The 13,659-nt window shown below is 41.9% G+C and overlaps 1 protein-coding gene across 1 annotated transcript in view; it reads left to right on the plus strand.

Annotated features, from left to right (window-relative positions):
- PRSS12 (protease, serine 12) overlaps positions 1-13,659 on the plus strand; it is a 68,531-nt gene that overhangs the window by 22,133 nt on the left and 32,739 nt on the right. The window contains exons 6-8 of the mRNA XM_015405925.1: positions 250-391; positions 1,851-2,047; positions 10,707-10,848. Of these exons, the coding sequence (XP_015261411.1) occupies positions 250-391; positions 1,851-2,047; positions 10,707-10,848 (481 nt within the window). The remainder of the gene's footprint in view (positions 1-249; positions 392-1,850; positions 2,048-10,706; positions 10,849-13,659) is intronic.

The following is a 13,659-nucleotide window of genomic DNA, read 5'->3' on the forward strand; positions in this document are numbered from 1 at the left end:
CCAGTCTGCTGTGATAACACATTACAAGCGATTCAAGCTTGTTAAAGCTATTGAATAATGAAATTGGATAGCAGTAAACTATGGGAAATGCTGGTTCATTGGATCTCCTCCCTCTTGGCTTCCATTATGTTCTTTATAAATAGTGTGAGTAACCGGCATCTAGCCTAATGATATGTTGCAGCAAATTTTATGATGCAGCTTAAGTCCCACATAGTTCTCTCTTAAAACTGACTCTTTTTAAACCCACAGATGGTGCAATCAGACTAGCTGGTGGGAAAGGGAACCACGAGGGATGGTTGGAAGTGCTTTACAATGGACAGTGGGGCACTATATGTGATGATGGGTGGACTGAACTGAACACACATGTGGCCTGTCGGCAGCTGGGATTTAAGTAAGAACATCAGTTTGCAAAGCAGTGCCGATAACTCTGCAAATTATGTCATAGATTATGTAGAATTGCTTTTGGTTTTGCTCCAAGTTGCATCCTTATGGTGCTTTTCAGGATGTACATATACATACTGCATGAGTTAACTGAAAGAAGTTTGGGGATTTTTATTTATTTTGTGGAGGAGGGGTTAGTCATGTTATTTCACTTGTTTTATTCCCCCCCTCCAGTAATTCAGTTTCCTTCTACTGAATGAGTTCTGAGGGGTCAAAGGTGCCCCTCTTCCGGCATTTGGTGAGGCGCCATTGGTGCCAGCACCGAGGGTCAGGAGTTTGGGTGTGCTCCTGGATGCCTCATTGACAATGGAGGCCCAGGTAGCGGCCACTGCCAAGGCAGCCTTTTACCACCTTCGGCTGATTAGGCAGTTGGTCCCCTTCCTTGAGCGCAATGATCTGGCTTCAGTGATGCACGCTATGGTCACTTCGAGGTTAGACTACTGTAATGCTCTCTACATGGGGCTGCCCTTGGGGCAACTCCGGAAGCTGCAGCTGATGCAAAATGCGGCAGCCAGGTTGTTGATGGGTCTCCCCAGGCGGGAGCACATCCAGCCTGTGCCGAAGTCATTGTAATGGCTTCCAATAGCGTTCCGGATTCGCTTCAAGGTGCTGGTTTTGACCTTTAAAGCCCTAAATGGTCAGGGGCCTGCCTACCTGAGGGACCGCCTTTCCCCGTACATTCCTCCAAGAGCACTACGGTCTGGATCACAACACCGCCTGGCCCCCCCTGGGCCTAGGGAGGCCAGGTTGATGGTAACCAGGACCAGGGCGCGGGGTAAAAGTCCAAGTAAGTAAATAAATAAATAAATAAATAATGTGAGACATATGAAGTGATCAGTGTAGATCACATATAATCAAGATCAGTGCAGATATAGTGCTGCAGTTTGCCTAACCATGGCTAAGCAATCAGGAGCATGTTGGAAAAGCACACAGTTCCCCCCTTCCCATCATTACCTTTTCTGATGTGGAGATTCCAGTGCTTAAGATCCTGGGTTAAGCAGGAACTTTAGTTAGGCTGACCACAGCTAATATAGTTAACTGAAGCAATAGTTAACCACAGTGAGAAGAGGAAGTTCACATGGTTAAGCAATCTGCAGCATTACATCTGTACCAGTCTTCAGCATCAAAAAAAATGCAGTACAGAACAGTAATACGCAGTACAGAACTCTGCACATTACATTAAGTTTGTAATTAAGTACTCTGATGAATGTTGGCTTAAAAAAAGGTAATGTCAATTGATTTTAGGAATGTTTATTTGAAGATTGAGACACATTAATTCAAAATATGGAAACTGAACCTAGTCTTCTTTTGGAGTGTTCATTGGATCTGTTAGAATCACAAAAGGTGATTTACCTCTTTAATGTGTTCTGTGTCATTTACAATACTGACAGTAATCTATGTGTGCACAGGAATGGAAGGAGTTCATCGGAACGCTACATAGAAGAGGCCAGGGGACCTATCTGGCTGGATGATGTCAGCTGCTCAGGAAAGGAGTCTGCCATCCTCCAGTGTTCAAAGAGGGAGTGGGGAAGGCATGACTGCAGCCACCAAGAGGATGTCCGACTCAGTTGCTATCCAGATAATGACAGCCACAGAATCTCACTGGGTAAGTTTGTGGACAGAACATCGGCAGTAAATATCCTTGCTAATTATTAAATGTAGGTATGGAAACAAGGGAAATCTGAGAGGACTTGTTGGGCTGCAACCTACCTGGAGTTTCCACAAAAAATCAGTCTAGCAATCCAATTTGGTATGGGGTTTATGGTGTATGTGCAAAGATCTTTCCCATTCCTTTAAATGGAGGAGGCAGTTCTACATTCATAAAGGGGAATATATGTCCTTTTGTCCTCTTTTTGAGATCAATGGGGAAGTCCACACAAAGGGCCCTGGATTAGGTTACGTGTTTTCATTCTTCCAGCCTCTTTTAAACTGGACATCTTTTGTCCAATTAGCTTATGCAGTTATTTATTTCATTTAATTTTTATTTACATTATTTATAGTCTGCCTTTCTCATTGAGACTTAAGGGTGGACTTAACAGAAAGAGTAAATACGATCAACAGGATGGGACAGTCAATAAACAATTAAATAACATTTGAGTTGTAGAACTGACCAGAAATCTAAGCAACAGAACTAAAGCAAAGCATAAGTGTTAACATTATATGTTAAATGCTGAAAAATTAAATTGTATGATCCAACTTACAATTTAAGTAATCCATGATTGCCTTGTCTTATTAAATTCCAAAACTGATAACTGCATTTGAGTTAAACTCGAGAGAAATGGAATGAAAGAGTGAGTAGGCATATTGAACGGCATCCACTCCAAAGGTTGAGGCCCACAGAAATGGAATAAGAGAGCCACAACAGTGGCATGAGACAATTTCTAAATATTGGAGCAAACTGCATTTTTTGTATATGAAAGACAAAAAGAAAATCTATTAAAGAATCCTCTGTTTAACAGTGTATTGCCGCAAAGCAAGGATGAAGTTTAACCAGATGAAAAAAGAAAGCATTACATTTTTATATAGCATAAAGGACTTATCCACAGTTACCTCCGACAAAATAAACAATAACATTACAGACTTTTGATGAAGAGAAGATGACAGCCAGATGACAGAGATTCCAACACCTTTGCTCTGTGGTCAGACTGTTGTTTTGCTGTTACTGTGGGTGTCCTTTGAAGCAGCTAATAACTGATACAGAGGAATATTTGAACCCTGTTTATATTAATGATATACTAGAACTAGAATACTTTTCTAGTGTAGGATGTGCAGAGTCCTTACAATTTATGGGAACTATGATTTGGACTCTCAGCATAAGCAACGTTTGACTTGAAAGTAGACGCAGGAAGAATAAACCCTTTCTGTGTTACAATTCTTCTTATAGGTATGACTTTTAGGAGGATTTGCATGTGTGAGAGTCATGGGAGCATGGGGAATATCCTCCTGGTATAGTTGAGAAGCCAACTGCAGGCATTTAAAGAGCCCTGTGTGCTTAATTCCCAAGTATAGGAATGAGTTGCCTTATTCATTCCTAAATCCTGCTCCTGAGCCCTTAAACAAATCTGTGTTGTCTCTGAGTTAGGAAATACCAATTTCAGTAAGAAACACACAGGTTAATACTAAACAGAGGGCACCCTTCTAAGCCCATTGATTTGAAAGGTTATAGAGAGTAATTCTGCTTAGGATAGCGCTGACAGAACAGTCAAGAAGCTTAGGTTGTAATTTGTTTAAAAGTTGCACTTTGCCCTTCAGCTTAACAAAGAACTATTGGATAGTTGTACAGCTAAGTAACAAATCAGTGATATAAGTTGAAGCTTTCTGTTAAATTATAACTTCCTCATCTAAAGCTTGTTAAAACATATTACAGTGCTGGAAAATGGATCATTTTGTTAAATTAGATTTCTTATTCCAAATCAATCATGAATATTTTTTTGCTAAATGTATTTCCACATCCATATTTTCTGCTCTTTTATATTTGCCTCTTCTTGTATCATTTTATATCTCCCAGTGTCCCAAAAGTTAAATTATCCCAACAGTACCATAGAATTTCTGTGTGGGAGAGACACTGTGTTTCCTAGGAAAGGGAATCAGGAATTCATATCATGGTGCCTGTTCACATACGGAGACACAAACCATCTGTACTGCTGTGCTTATGACCCAATGAAACCTAACCTGAGCTGGAAGAAGTCTGGTATAATTAAATATATTCATATGGTAAAATTCCCTTTGGGTACCTGAGAGTTGTATCAGTTTCATAGTTGTGAATGAATCTTCTGCAAGGTAACAAGTTGGTTGACAGTAAAAATGTGGACACTTTTATAGCTAATATCCTGAATTGCTGTCTACGTAATATGAGTAGAGCCTAAACTAACATTATTTTCTTGCAGAATAAGCTTTTCTAGATGATGACAACAGCAGAAGGAAAATTTTGATCAATGGGGGTGCAGATATTAAGCACTGAGGCTGCACAGCCAAATGTCCCATATTTCAAAGAGACTGGGCAAGGCTTTTGTATAAAGTAAGGGTGATACCATACACCTTGCTTCTGGTTTATGGTAGAATGATTATAGACTCTAGTGTTATTGCTGTATTCTCTACACTTTGGAGCAAGGTCTTCTCTGCATGTTTTCTCTCTGCTGAATAGTTGCTGGTAACCTACAGCCTTGTCGTGGCGAGGGGGCTTGCGCAGTTCAATGAAGCTGTGGGCTATGCCGTGAAGGGCCACCCAAGACGGACAGGCCACAGCAGAGAACTCAGACCAAGCGTGATCCACCTGGAGAAGGAAATGGCAACCCACTCCAGTATTTTTGCCAAGAAAACCCCATGGACAGTATCAAAAGGCTAAAAGATATGACGCCGGAAGATGAGCCCCTCAGGTCGGAAGGTGTCCAATATGCTACTGAGGAAGAGCAGAGGACAAGTACAAGTAACCCCAGAAAGAGTGAAGCGGCTGGGCCAAAGCCGAAAGGACGCTCAGTTGTGGATGTGTCTGATGGTGAAAGGAAAGTCCAATGCTGCAAAGAACAATACTACATAGGAACCTGGAATGTAAGATCTATGAATCAAGGTAAGCTTGACGTGGTCAAAAATGAGATGGCAAGACTGAACATCGATATCCTAGGAATCAGTGAACTAAAGTGGACAGGAATGGGCGAATTTAACTCAGAAGACCATTATATCTACTACTGTGGCCAGGAATCTCGTAGAAAAAATGGTGTGGCCTTTATAGTCAACAAGAGAGTGCAAAAGGCAGTACTGGGATACAATCTCAAAAATGACAGAATGATTTCTGTCCGATTCCAAGGCAAACCATTCAACATCACAGTAATCCAAGTCTATGCCCCAACCACTGATGCAGAAGAGGCTGAAGTGGACCGGTTCTATGAAGACCTACAACACCTCCTAGAACTAACACCAAAAAATGATGTCCTCATCATCATAGGGGACTGGAATGCTAAAGTAGGAAGTCAAAAGGTAACTGGAATAACAGACAAGTTTGGCCTTGGAAAGCAAAATGAAGCAGGGCAAAGGTTAACAGAGTTTTGTCAAGAGAACACACTGGTCATAGCGAACACCCTTTTCCAACAACCTAAGAGGCGACTCTACACATGGACATCACCAGATGGGCAACACCGAAATCAGATTGACTATATAATTTGCAGTCAAAGATGGAGAAGCTCTATCCAGTCAGTAAAAACAAGACCTGGAGCTGACTGTGGTTCAGATCATGAGCTACTCATTGCAAAATTCAGACTTAAACTGAAGAAAATTGGGAAAACCACGAGGCCATTCAGGTTTGACCTAGATCGCATCCCTGATGAATATACAGTAGAGGTGAAGAATAGATTCAAGGGTCTGGATTTGATAGATAGAGTGCCTGAAGAACTATGGACAGAGGTTCGTGACATCGTACAGGAGGCAGCAATCACCACCATCCCAAAGAAAAAGAAATGTAAGAAAGCAAAGTGGCTTTCTGATGAGGCTTTACAAATAGCAGAGGAAAGAAGGAAAGCGAAAGGCAAAGGCGAAAAGGAAAGATTTACCCAACTGAACGCAGATTTCCAGAGAACAGCAAGGAGAGATAAGGAGGCCTTCCTGAATGAACAGTGCAAAGTAATAGAAGAAAACAATAGAATGGGAAGGACTAGAGATCTCTTCAAGAAAGTTGGAGAAATCAAGGGAGCGTTCCATGCAAAGCTGGCCATGATAAAGGACAAAAACGGTAGGGACCTAACAGAAGCAGAAGAGATTAGGAAAAGATGGCAAGAATACACAGAAGAACTATACAAGAAAGACCTCGATGTCCTTGACAACCACGACGGTATAATCACTGACCTCGAGCCAGACATCCTGGAATGTGAAGTTAAATGGGCCTTAGAAAGCATTGCTAACAACAAAGCTAGTGGAGGTGATGGTATTCCAGCTGAGCTATTCAAAGTCTTAGAAGATGATGCTGTTAAAGTGCTGCACTCCATTTGCCAGCAAATTTGGAAAACGCAACAGTGGCCACAGGATTGGAAAAGGTCAGTATACATTCCAATCCCAAAGAAGGGCAATGCCAAGGAATGTTCAAACTATCGCACAATTGCACTCATATCACACGCTAGCAAGGTCATGCTCAAGATCCTACAAGCTAGGCTTCAACAGTACGTGGATAGAGAACTACCAGAAGTACAAGCTGGGTTTCGAAGAGGTAGAGGAACTAGAGATCAAATTGCCAACATTCGCTGGATTATGGAGAAAGCAAGAGAGTACCAGAAAAATATCTACTTCTGCTTCATTGACTATGCTAAAGCTTTTGACTGTGTGGATCACAACAAACTATGGCAGGGCCTTAAAGAGATGGGAGTACCAGACCACCTCACATGTCTCTTGAGAAACCTGTATAAGGGCCAAGAAGCGACAGTTAGAACCGGATATGGAACAACTGATTGGTTCAGCATAGGAAAAGGAGTACGACAAGGATGTATATTGTCGCCTTGCTTATTTAATATATATGCAGAGTACATCATGCGAAATGCTGGCCTGGATGAATCACAAGCGGGAATTAAGATTGCTGGGGAAAAGATCAACAACCTCAGATATGCAGATGATACCACTCTAATGGCTGAAAGTGAAAAGGATCTAAAGAGCCTCTTGCTCAGAGTAAAAGAGGAGAGCGCAAAAGTGGGCTTGAAGCTCAACATCAAAAAAACTAAGATCATGGCATCCGGCCCCATCACTCCTTGGCAAATAGAAGGGGAAGTCGTGGAAGTAGTGACAGACTTCACGTTCCTGGGATCCCAGATCACCGCAGACTGTGACTGCAGCCATGAAATTAAAAGATGCCTGCTCCTTGGGAGGAAAGTGATGGCGAACCTAAACAGCATGATAAAAAGTAGAGACATCACCCTGCCAACAAAAGTCCGCATGGTCAAAGCAATGGTATTCCCAGTAGTCATGTATGGCTGTGAGAGTTGGACTATAAGGAAGGCCGAGCGCCGAAGAATAGATTCTTTTGAACTATGGTGCTGGAGAAGACTCTTGAGAGTCCCTTGGACTGCAAGAAGAACAAATCAGTCAATCCTCAAAGAAATCAACCCTGACTGTTCCCTGGAAGGCCAGATAATGAAACTGAAGCTCAAATACTTTGGCCACCAAATGAGAAGGGAGCACTCACTGGAAAAGACCCTGATGCTGGGAAAGATTGAAGGTCAAAGAAGACGGGGACGGCAAAGGATGAGATGGTTAGACAGTGTCAGCGATGCAACGAACATGAAATTGAGCCAACTTCGGAGGACGGCGGAAGACAGGAGAGCCTGGCGGGAGATTGTCCATGGGGTCGCGAAGAGTCGGACTCGACTGTGCGACTGAACAACAACAACCCTAGGGGTTGGGCCAATATTTGAAACTTTAATAAACTCTAACTCATGGAAAGCCATCTGGTCAGGTGTGAAGTCCTGGCATCCTGGACCCTCCTTGATGTGCAAATAGATCTTGGCTTTCCCCGGCAATCAAGGCACTATCCAATAGGAAATGGCAATTCAGATGCAGATCGGATCCATGTACTATATGACATCAGGTCCTTCAGCAATGGGGAATTTCCTCTCCTTGGTTGTTGTTTCTGCTAATAATGGCAAAATGTGCTTCTCTTTCCCATAAGGCTCTGAGCTGAATGTGTGTGCAGACCTCATTAACATAAAATGCAGGCAAGTGTCCTCTATGTAAAATCTCTCACAATAGGAAATGCAAGCAGCTTTCTCTATGCCTATGGGTATACATGTGTGTGCACAGTTCATGTAGTGTGTGTGTCAGCAGATATAGATTCATAAATAGAAAATATCAGTCTCTTTCTCAACAAGCACTACAGATAAGATTAGAATCTCAACAGCCAATCCATATGCAAAAGAACCTCCTCAGGAAATCTCCTGCATTAGCATGTCTCAGCCTGGGAAACTCCTACAAGATAATGATTCAGCCCCACCCCACCTTCCTGAGTAGATATAAATTACCTGCCTGCCATTTTTCTGCTCACATTGTCACAGAGAGTACTCCATTTTTCTGTGTTATACCTCTGAGGATGCCTGTCACAGATGCTGGCAAAATGTCCGGTACTACAATGCCAAGACTACGGCCATACAGCCCAGAAAATCTACAACAACTGAAGTTAGTCATGTTGTATGTTTTTTGTTAGATGACGAGAGTTGCAATTCAGTACTCTCCAATATGAAAGGAAATCTTTGTATATAAGAAAACTAGAATTTCAGACTGAAAGCTCTAACATTAAAACATGCAGTCTGAAATTAAGCAGTGCGGCAAACAGATGTTATGCTGCTGATTTTGTAGTCTGGGTTAGCTCAACAATCTCCACTGAGAGGATTCTTCAAGCTTGATACCTGTAACTGAATAGTTGAACACCTCTGGGTAATTATGACAAAATAAGGTACACTGCTTTCATATGAAGCTTATCTCCCTGTATTTTAGGACTTCTTCACATTTTACATTTCTCTGTTTATATGCTAAAATCACGTGACATGTGCATTTTAAGAGATGTATTATGTGCCAGGGAATTCACTTAGATGTGCAAAAGAATTGTGTGTAAATTCCTCCGTATGCGTGAGACTGGTGTTTGGTTAGCATAAAGGGCTAACTAAAGCAGAAACATAAGGAACAAATTATTCAGAAAGTGTTCCAAAAGCTTTTATTTTAATATGAAAGCGTAACAAGAAGCGGAATGCCTAGTTTTAATTGTTATAATTTTTGGTCTGTATATATGTGCGATAGAAGGAACTAAGTGAACTGATTCCAAAGAAAATTCAGGCAGCTCTAGTAATAGTTTACTGGACATGACTAGAGCCTAAATTGTAGTTTAATATTCTCAGTCTGTCTCAAAAATATATAAACATAAGTTATATGAAGCTGTCATATACTGAATCATACCTTTGGCCCATCAAAATCAGTAGTGTCTACTCTGACTGGCACTGGCTCTCCAGGGTATCAGGTGGAGGTCTTTCACCTCACCTTCTACCTGATCCTTTCAACTGTAACTTGAATGTCAAAGATTGAATCTGGGGTCTAATGTGCACAAAGAGATGCTCTGCCACTAAGCCATAGCTTAGCTGAGTGGCACAATTCATATTAGCTGATCAAATGCATTGCAGATTTGAAATACAGTCTCCAAAATAGAACCCTAAAATTTGGTATTTGAGTTTTAGGAACCATATTTCAGACTCTGGAAACTCACACTTTGTACTCTTGAAACTGTGTTTATATTTCAGTTCAGCCCTAGTTGTGCTTTTGAAAAAGTATTAAAATGTAACTATTAATGTTCATATCTCATTGAAAACAGTACTGTGTGGAGAGACAGCCTCTGCAGTTGAATGTACATTCTGATCCATATTTAGAGGCACATCAGTTTAATGCCCATGGTTTCTAATCAGAAAATGTGATATGTACAGGTGTTCTTGGCTGGATCAGGATGTATAGGTTTTGTAACCTGAGTGTCAAAAAATCTATTGCCATCTTCCAAATCTGAGATCTAGTTTAGAATCAGCAGGCAGAAGAGTATTAGAAGAAGAGTTGGTTTTATACACCACTCTTCATTACCCAAAGGAGTCTCAGAATTGCTTACGATTTCCTTCCCTTCCTCTTCCTACAACAGATACCCTGTGAGGTAGGTGGGGCTGAGAGAGTTCTGAGAGAACTGTGACTGACCCAAGGTCACCCAGCTGGCTTCCTGTGGAGGACTGGGGAATCAAACCTGGTTCTCCAGATTAGAGTCTGCCACTCTTAACCACTACACCAAGCTGGCTCTCTACACCAAGCTGGCTCTGTGGATATTGAAGAGAGTGCTTACATTAACTCTTAATGTAGTTATTCTTAATATCAGATTGTCATTCACATGTGAAGCTACCTTACACTGAATCAGTTCCTCCGTCCATCAAGATCAGTATTTACTCAGACTGGCAGCAGCTCTCCAGGGTCCCAGGCAGAGGTTTTTCACAGCACCCACAGCTGCCTGGTCCTTTTTTTTAAACTGGAGATGCCAGGGATTGAACCCAGTACCGGAATCTTCTGCGTGCCAAGCAGATGCTCTACCACTGAAGCATGGCCCCTCCCAAATTGATCTGAATACTTTCAGCCCTAATATGTAAAACTGGAATGCATGTTAAATTTGAGCTTCAGTTGACCACTTTCACCACTTTCACTGAGTGTGATGGATATTAGCTAGTGTACAATTTCTTGCTACCATTGTTGGTATCTTAACAGCTGTAACTTGTTCCCAGGGCCTCCCATCAGACTGATGGATGGTGAAAATAAGAAAGAAGGACGGGTAGAGATCTTTATCCATGGCCAGTGGGGGACAATTTGTGATGATGGATGGTCCGATAAGGATGCAGCTGTGGTATGTCGACAGCTTGGCTACAAGTATGAAAAGTTATTTAATAGTTCTTAAACACTCTACCTGGTTACTCTAGATTGTTATCAAAGGCACCTATCCCTAATGGTGCATGTTCATAGTTTAAAACGTTTACTGCTTAATATACAAAATTAAATGTTATGGGTTGGATCCAGTTAGCTTTTTTGCTCAGTCTTAACTAGTTCTTCTACTTAATACCACCACCCACAGTCCATGTGACTTTTGTTGCAGATCCCATGATTCCCCAACATAGCCTTTTTGGTGGTCAAAGGGGACCCCTTTTTACAAGTGGAAAAACTGGTTGGATACAACCCAAAGTTATCATTTGACTTGTATCAGATTCATGATGGCATTATATTATAGACTGTAAAATCCCATTTACCTATAAGCTTCTCTGAGTCATGGGGTTCATCTAATTAAGAAGGGAACTGATTGACTGTATCAGTGTTTTTTGACCCAGTGTGTATGAACTTTCTTTTGTAATGGCTATGTTCTCCTTGTAATGAAAACACAATTATACAGATGAGAACAATGATGATAAATGAGATTCAATTAACATTAATCTGGAGGTAAGAGAATGCACATATTTATGCCATCACATCCTCCATGTGATCTGTTTTCTTGGTTGGATTGATGGGTTGGTGAGCCTTATTGTTTGCAGAGTCATTTGGTGTCCTTCATCACCTATAAGTGTCCATCACAAACCAGCTCATTTCTCTTTGTTTTTAACTCATTTCTAAAGTCTCCAACAGGTATCTTGAGTTGCTGTTATAATAGTATAACAGTTAGTAAACAGTCAGTAAGTCAGAGTCTGCATTATTCTATGCCATTTTTATTTGTGTTGCTGACAGAGGAATTTCTTTTGTCATTCCCACAGACACACATTATCACATTTTCCATCTGTGTTTGCATGTGCTGAGTTATGCTATGGCCCCTGGTAGGAGGGAGGGTATAGAAAGAGCTTTCTTCTATCCAGACATATTTTTGTTCCATGTCCAGCTGATGCAGAGATGCTGCTGTTGAGGTATTACTGCTTTTCAGGCCACTAGAACTGGGGCAGTTAACTTCCTGTCAACATTAACAGATGGAAACTGCTGTAGTCAAGTCTTCAGTTTGTTCAGATGAGTTCCTGTTAGCTAAAGTTCTCAAGTGTAGTAGAAATTTTGGGTAACTGGTTTTGAAATAAACAAGAAAACTGTGTAGTATTGTTAACGGAATGCTCAGAAGACCAGGATGTTGCTTTCTGTGTTTTGTTCAGTTGTGGGCAGCAAAAATTGGGTTTTACCATTCCTGTATGAACTGTATGAAAATGGCTATGCCTGTGGATACACACTTGCTCTTTCTCAAAGATGCGCACACAGAGTAATGTTTCGGGTTACAAATGGTTTACATGGGTGCTGAATATGGATGCCGCACATGGCATAAGATGCATTTTGAAGTATGTTTTTTTCATTCATGAGCAGAAGCGTAGCTGTCTGTCTTGTGCTTCTTTAAACTACAAAAGCTATTTCTGTACCAATCTTTATATGAATTAGTTTGGACTATACAAGAGGTGGCCAGCTGCAAGGATGCAAGTTGGATCTACTCCTCTAAACACTTTTGTCTGGCACGCCTTCGTTTGTCAAGTTTTGTTCCCAGTCAGAACTTACAAGGAAAATAAGCAATAAGTCTCCAAGTGTAGCCTTACTTTAGAACACTTACTGTGTATAGATAGAAGAAGTAGGAGGAGGAGACCCTGGGAAATTATGCCCAGCACTGGCTCAGCCAGAGAACTCCCATGCCAGTGGTCAGGCTCCTATTTGATCAGTGTTGTGTATTCAAGAGGCATTTCAAGTTGTCAGCCAACAAAATCTGCCTAGCCATTCCTTCATGTGTTAATTCTGGTGTTTCTACTCACCTGAATAACTGCTGCTGGTTAACATGGTCAGGAAGGAATTTTAACCTTGATTCTGATTGGCTAGCATGTCTTGGGTTTTTTGTTTTATCTGTGTACTAGGAGTAATGCTGTTGTGGGAAGAAATACAACGAGATCTAGAAGGAAGTTCCAGATGAGTGTCCCGACTGTGGCTGGTGGGGCGGCAGAGGGAAGCAGAAAATGGAGGGAGGCAAGCCATGTTTCTTTCCTTCTGCTTAGCTATAAGGCAGGGCTGTCTCAAGTCATTTTGCTTCCCCAAGTGGGTAGAATGGGAGGACAGCCTCATGGTAAAAGATATGGTTCTCTCCACCTCTGACTTATTTTTTGAGGGGGAGGGGAGTGTTATGCGGTGGCAGCTAAGGTAGAAAAGCACCTCCTCCTGTGCCATGTTTTCTGGGTTCCAAGGGTCTGGAAAGTGGTACCATAGCCGATTACACGGTTGCGAACTCTGGGTTGGAACATACCTGTATATTTGAGGGGTAGAGCCTGGGAAGAGCAGGGTTTGGGGTGGGGAGGGACCTCAGCAGGGTATAATGCTATAGAATCCACTACCCAAAGCAGCCATTGTCTCCAGGAGAACTGATCTTGATCATCTGGACATCCGTTTTAATAGCTGGAGACCTCCAGGTGCCGCCTGGAGGTTGGCTTATGTTAATTTGGGGCTATGCAGTCACAGCTAAGGTAGAAAAGCACCTCCTCCTGTGCCACGTTTTCTGGGTTTCAAGGGTCTGGAAAGTGGTTCCATAGCCAGTTGCACAGTTGCCAACTCTGGGTTGGGAAATACCTGTAGATTTGAGGGGTAGAGCCTGGGGAGGGCAGGATTTTGGGTGGGGAGGGACCTCAGGAGGGTATAATGCCATAGAATCTACTGCCCAAAGCAGCCATTGTCTCCAAGAGAACTGAT

This window comes from Gekko japonicus, unplaced genomic scaffold, assembly GCF_001447785.1.
Source record: "Gekko japonicus isolate JY-2015 unplaced genomic scaffold, Gekko_japonicus_V1.1 scaffold264, whole genome shotgun sequence".
NCBI lineage: Eukaryota > Metazoa > Chordata > Lepidosauria > Squamata > Gekkonidae > Gekko > Gekko japonicus.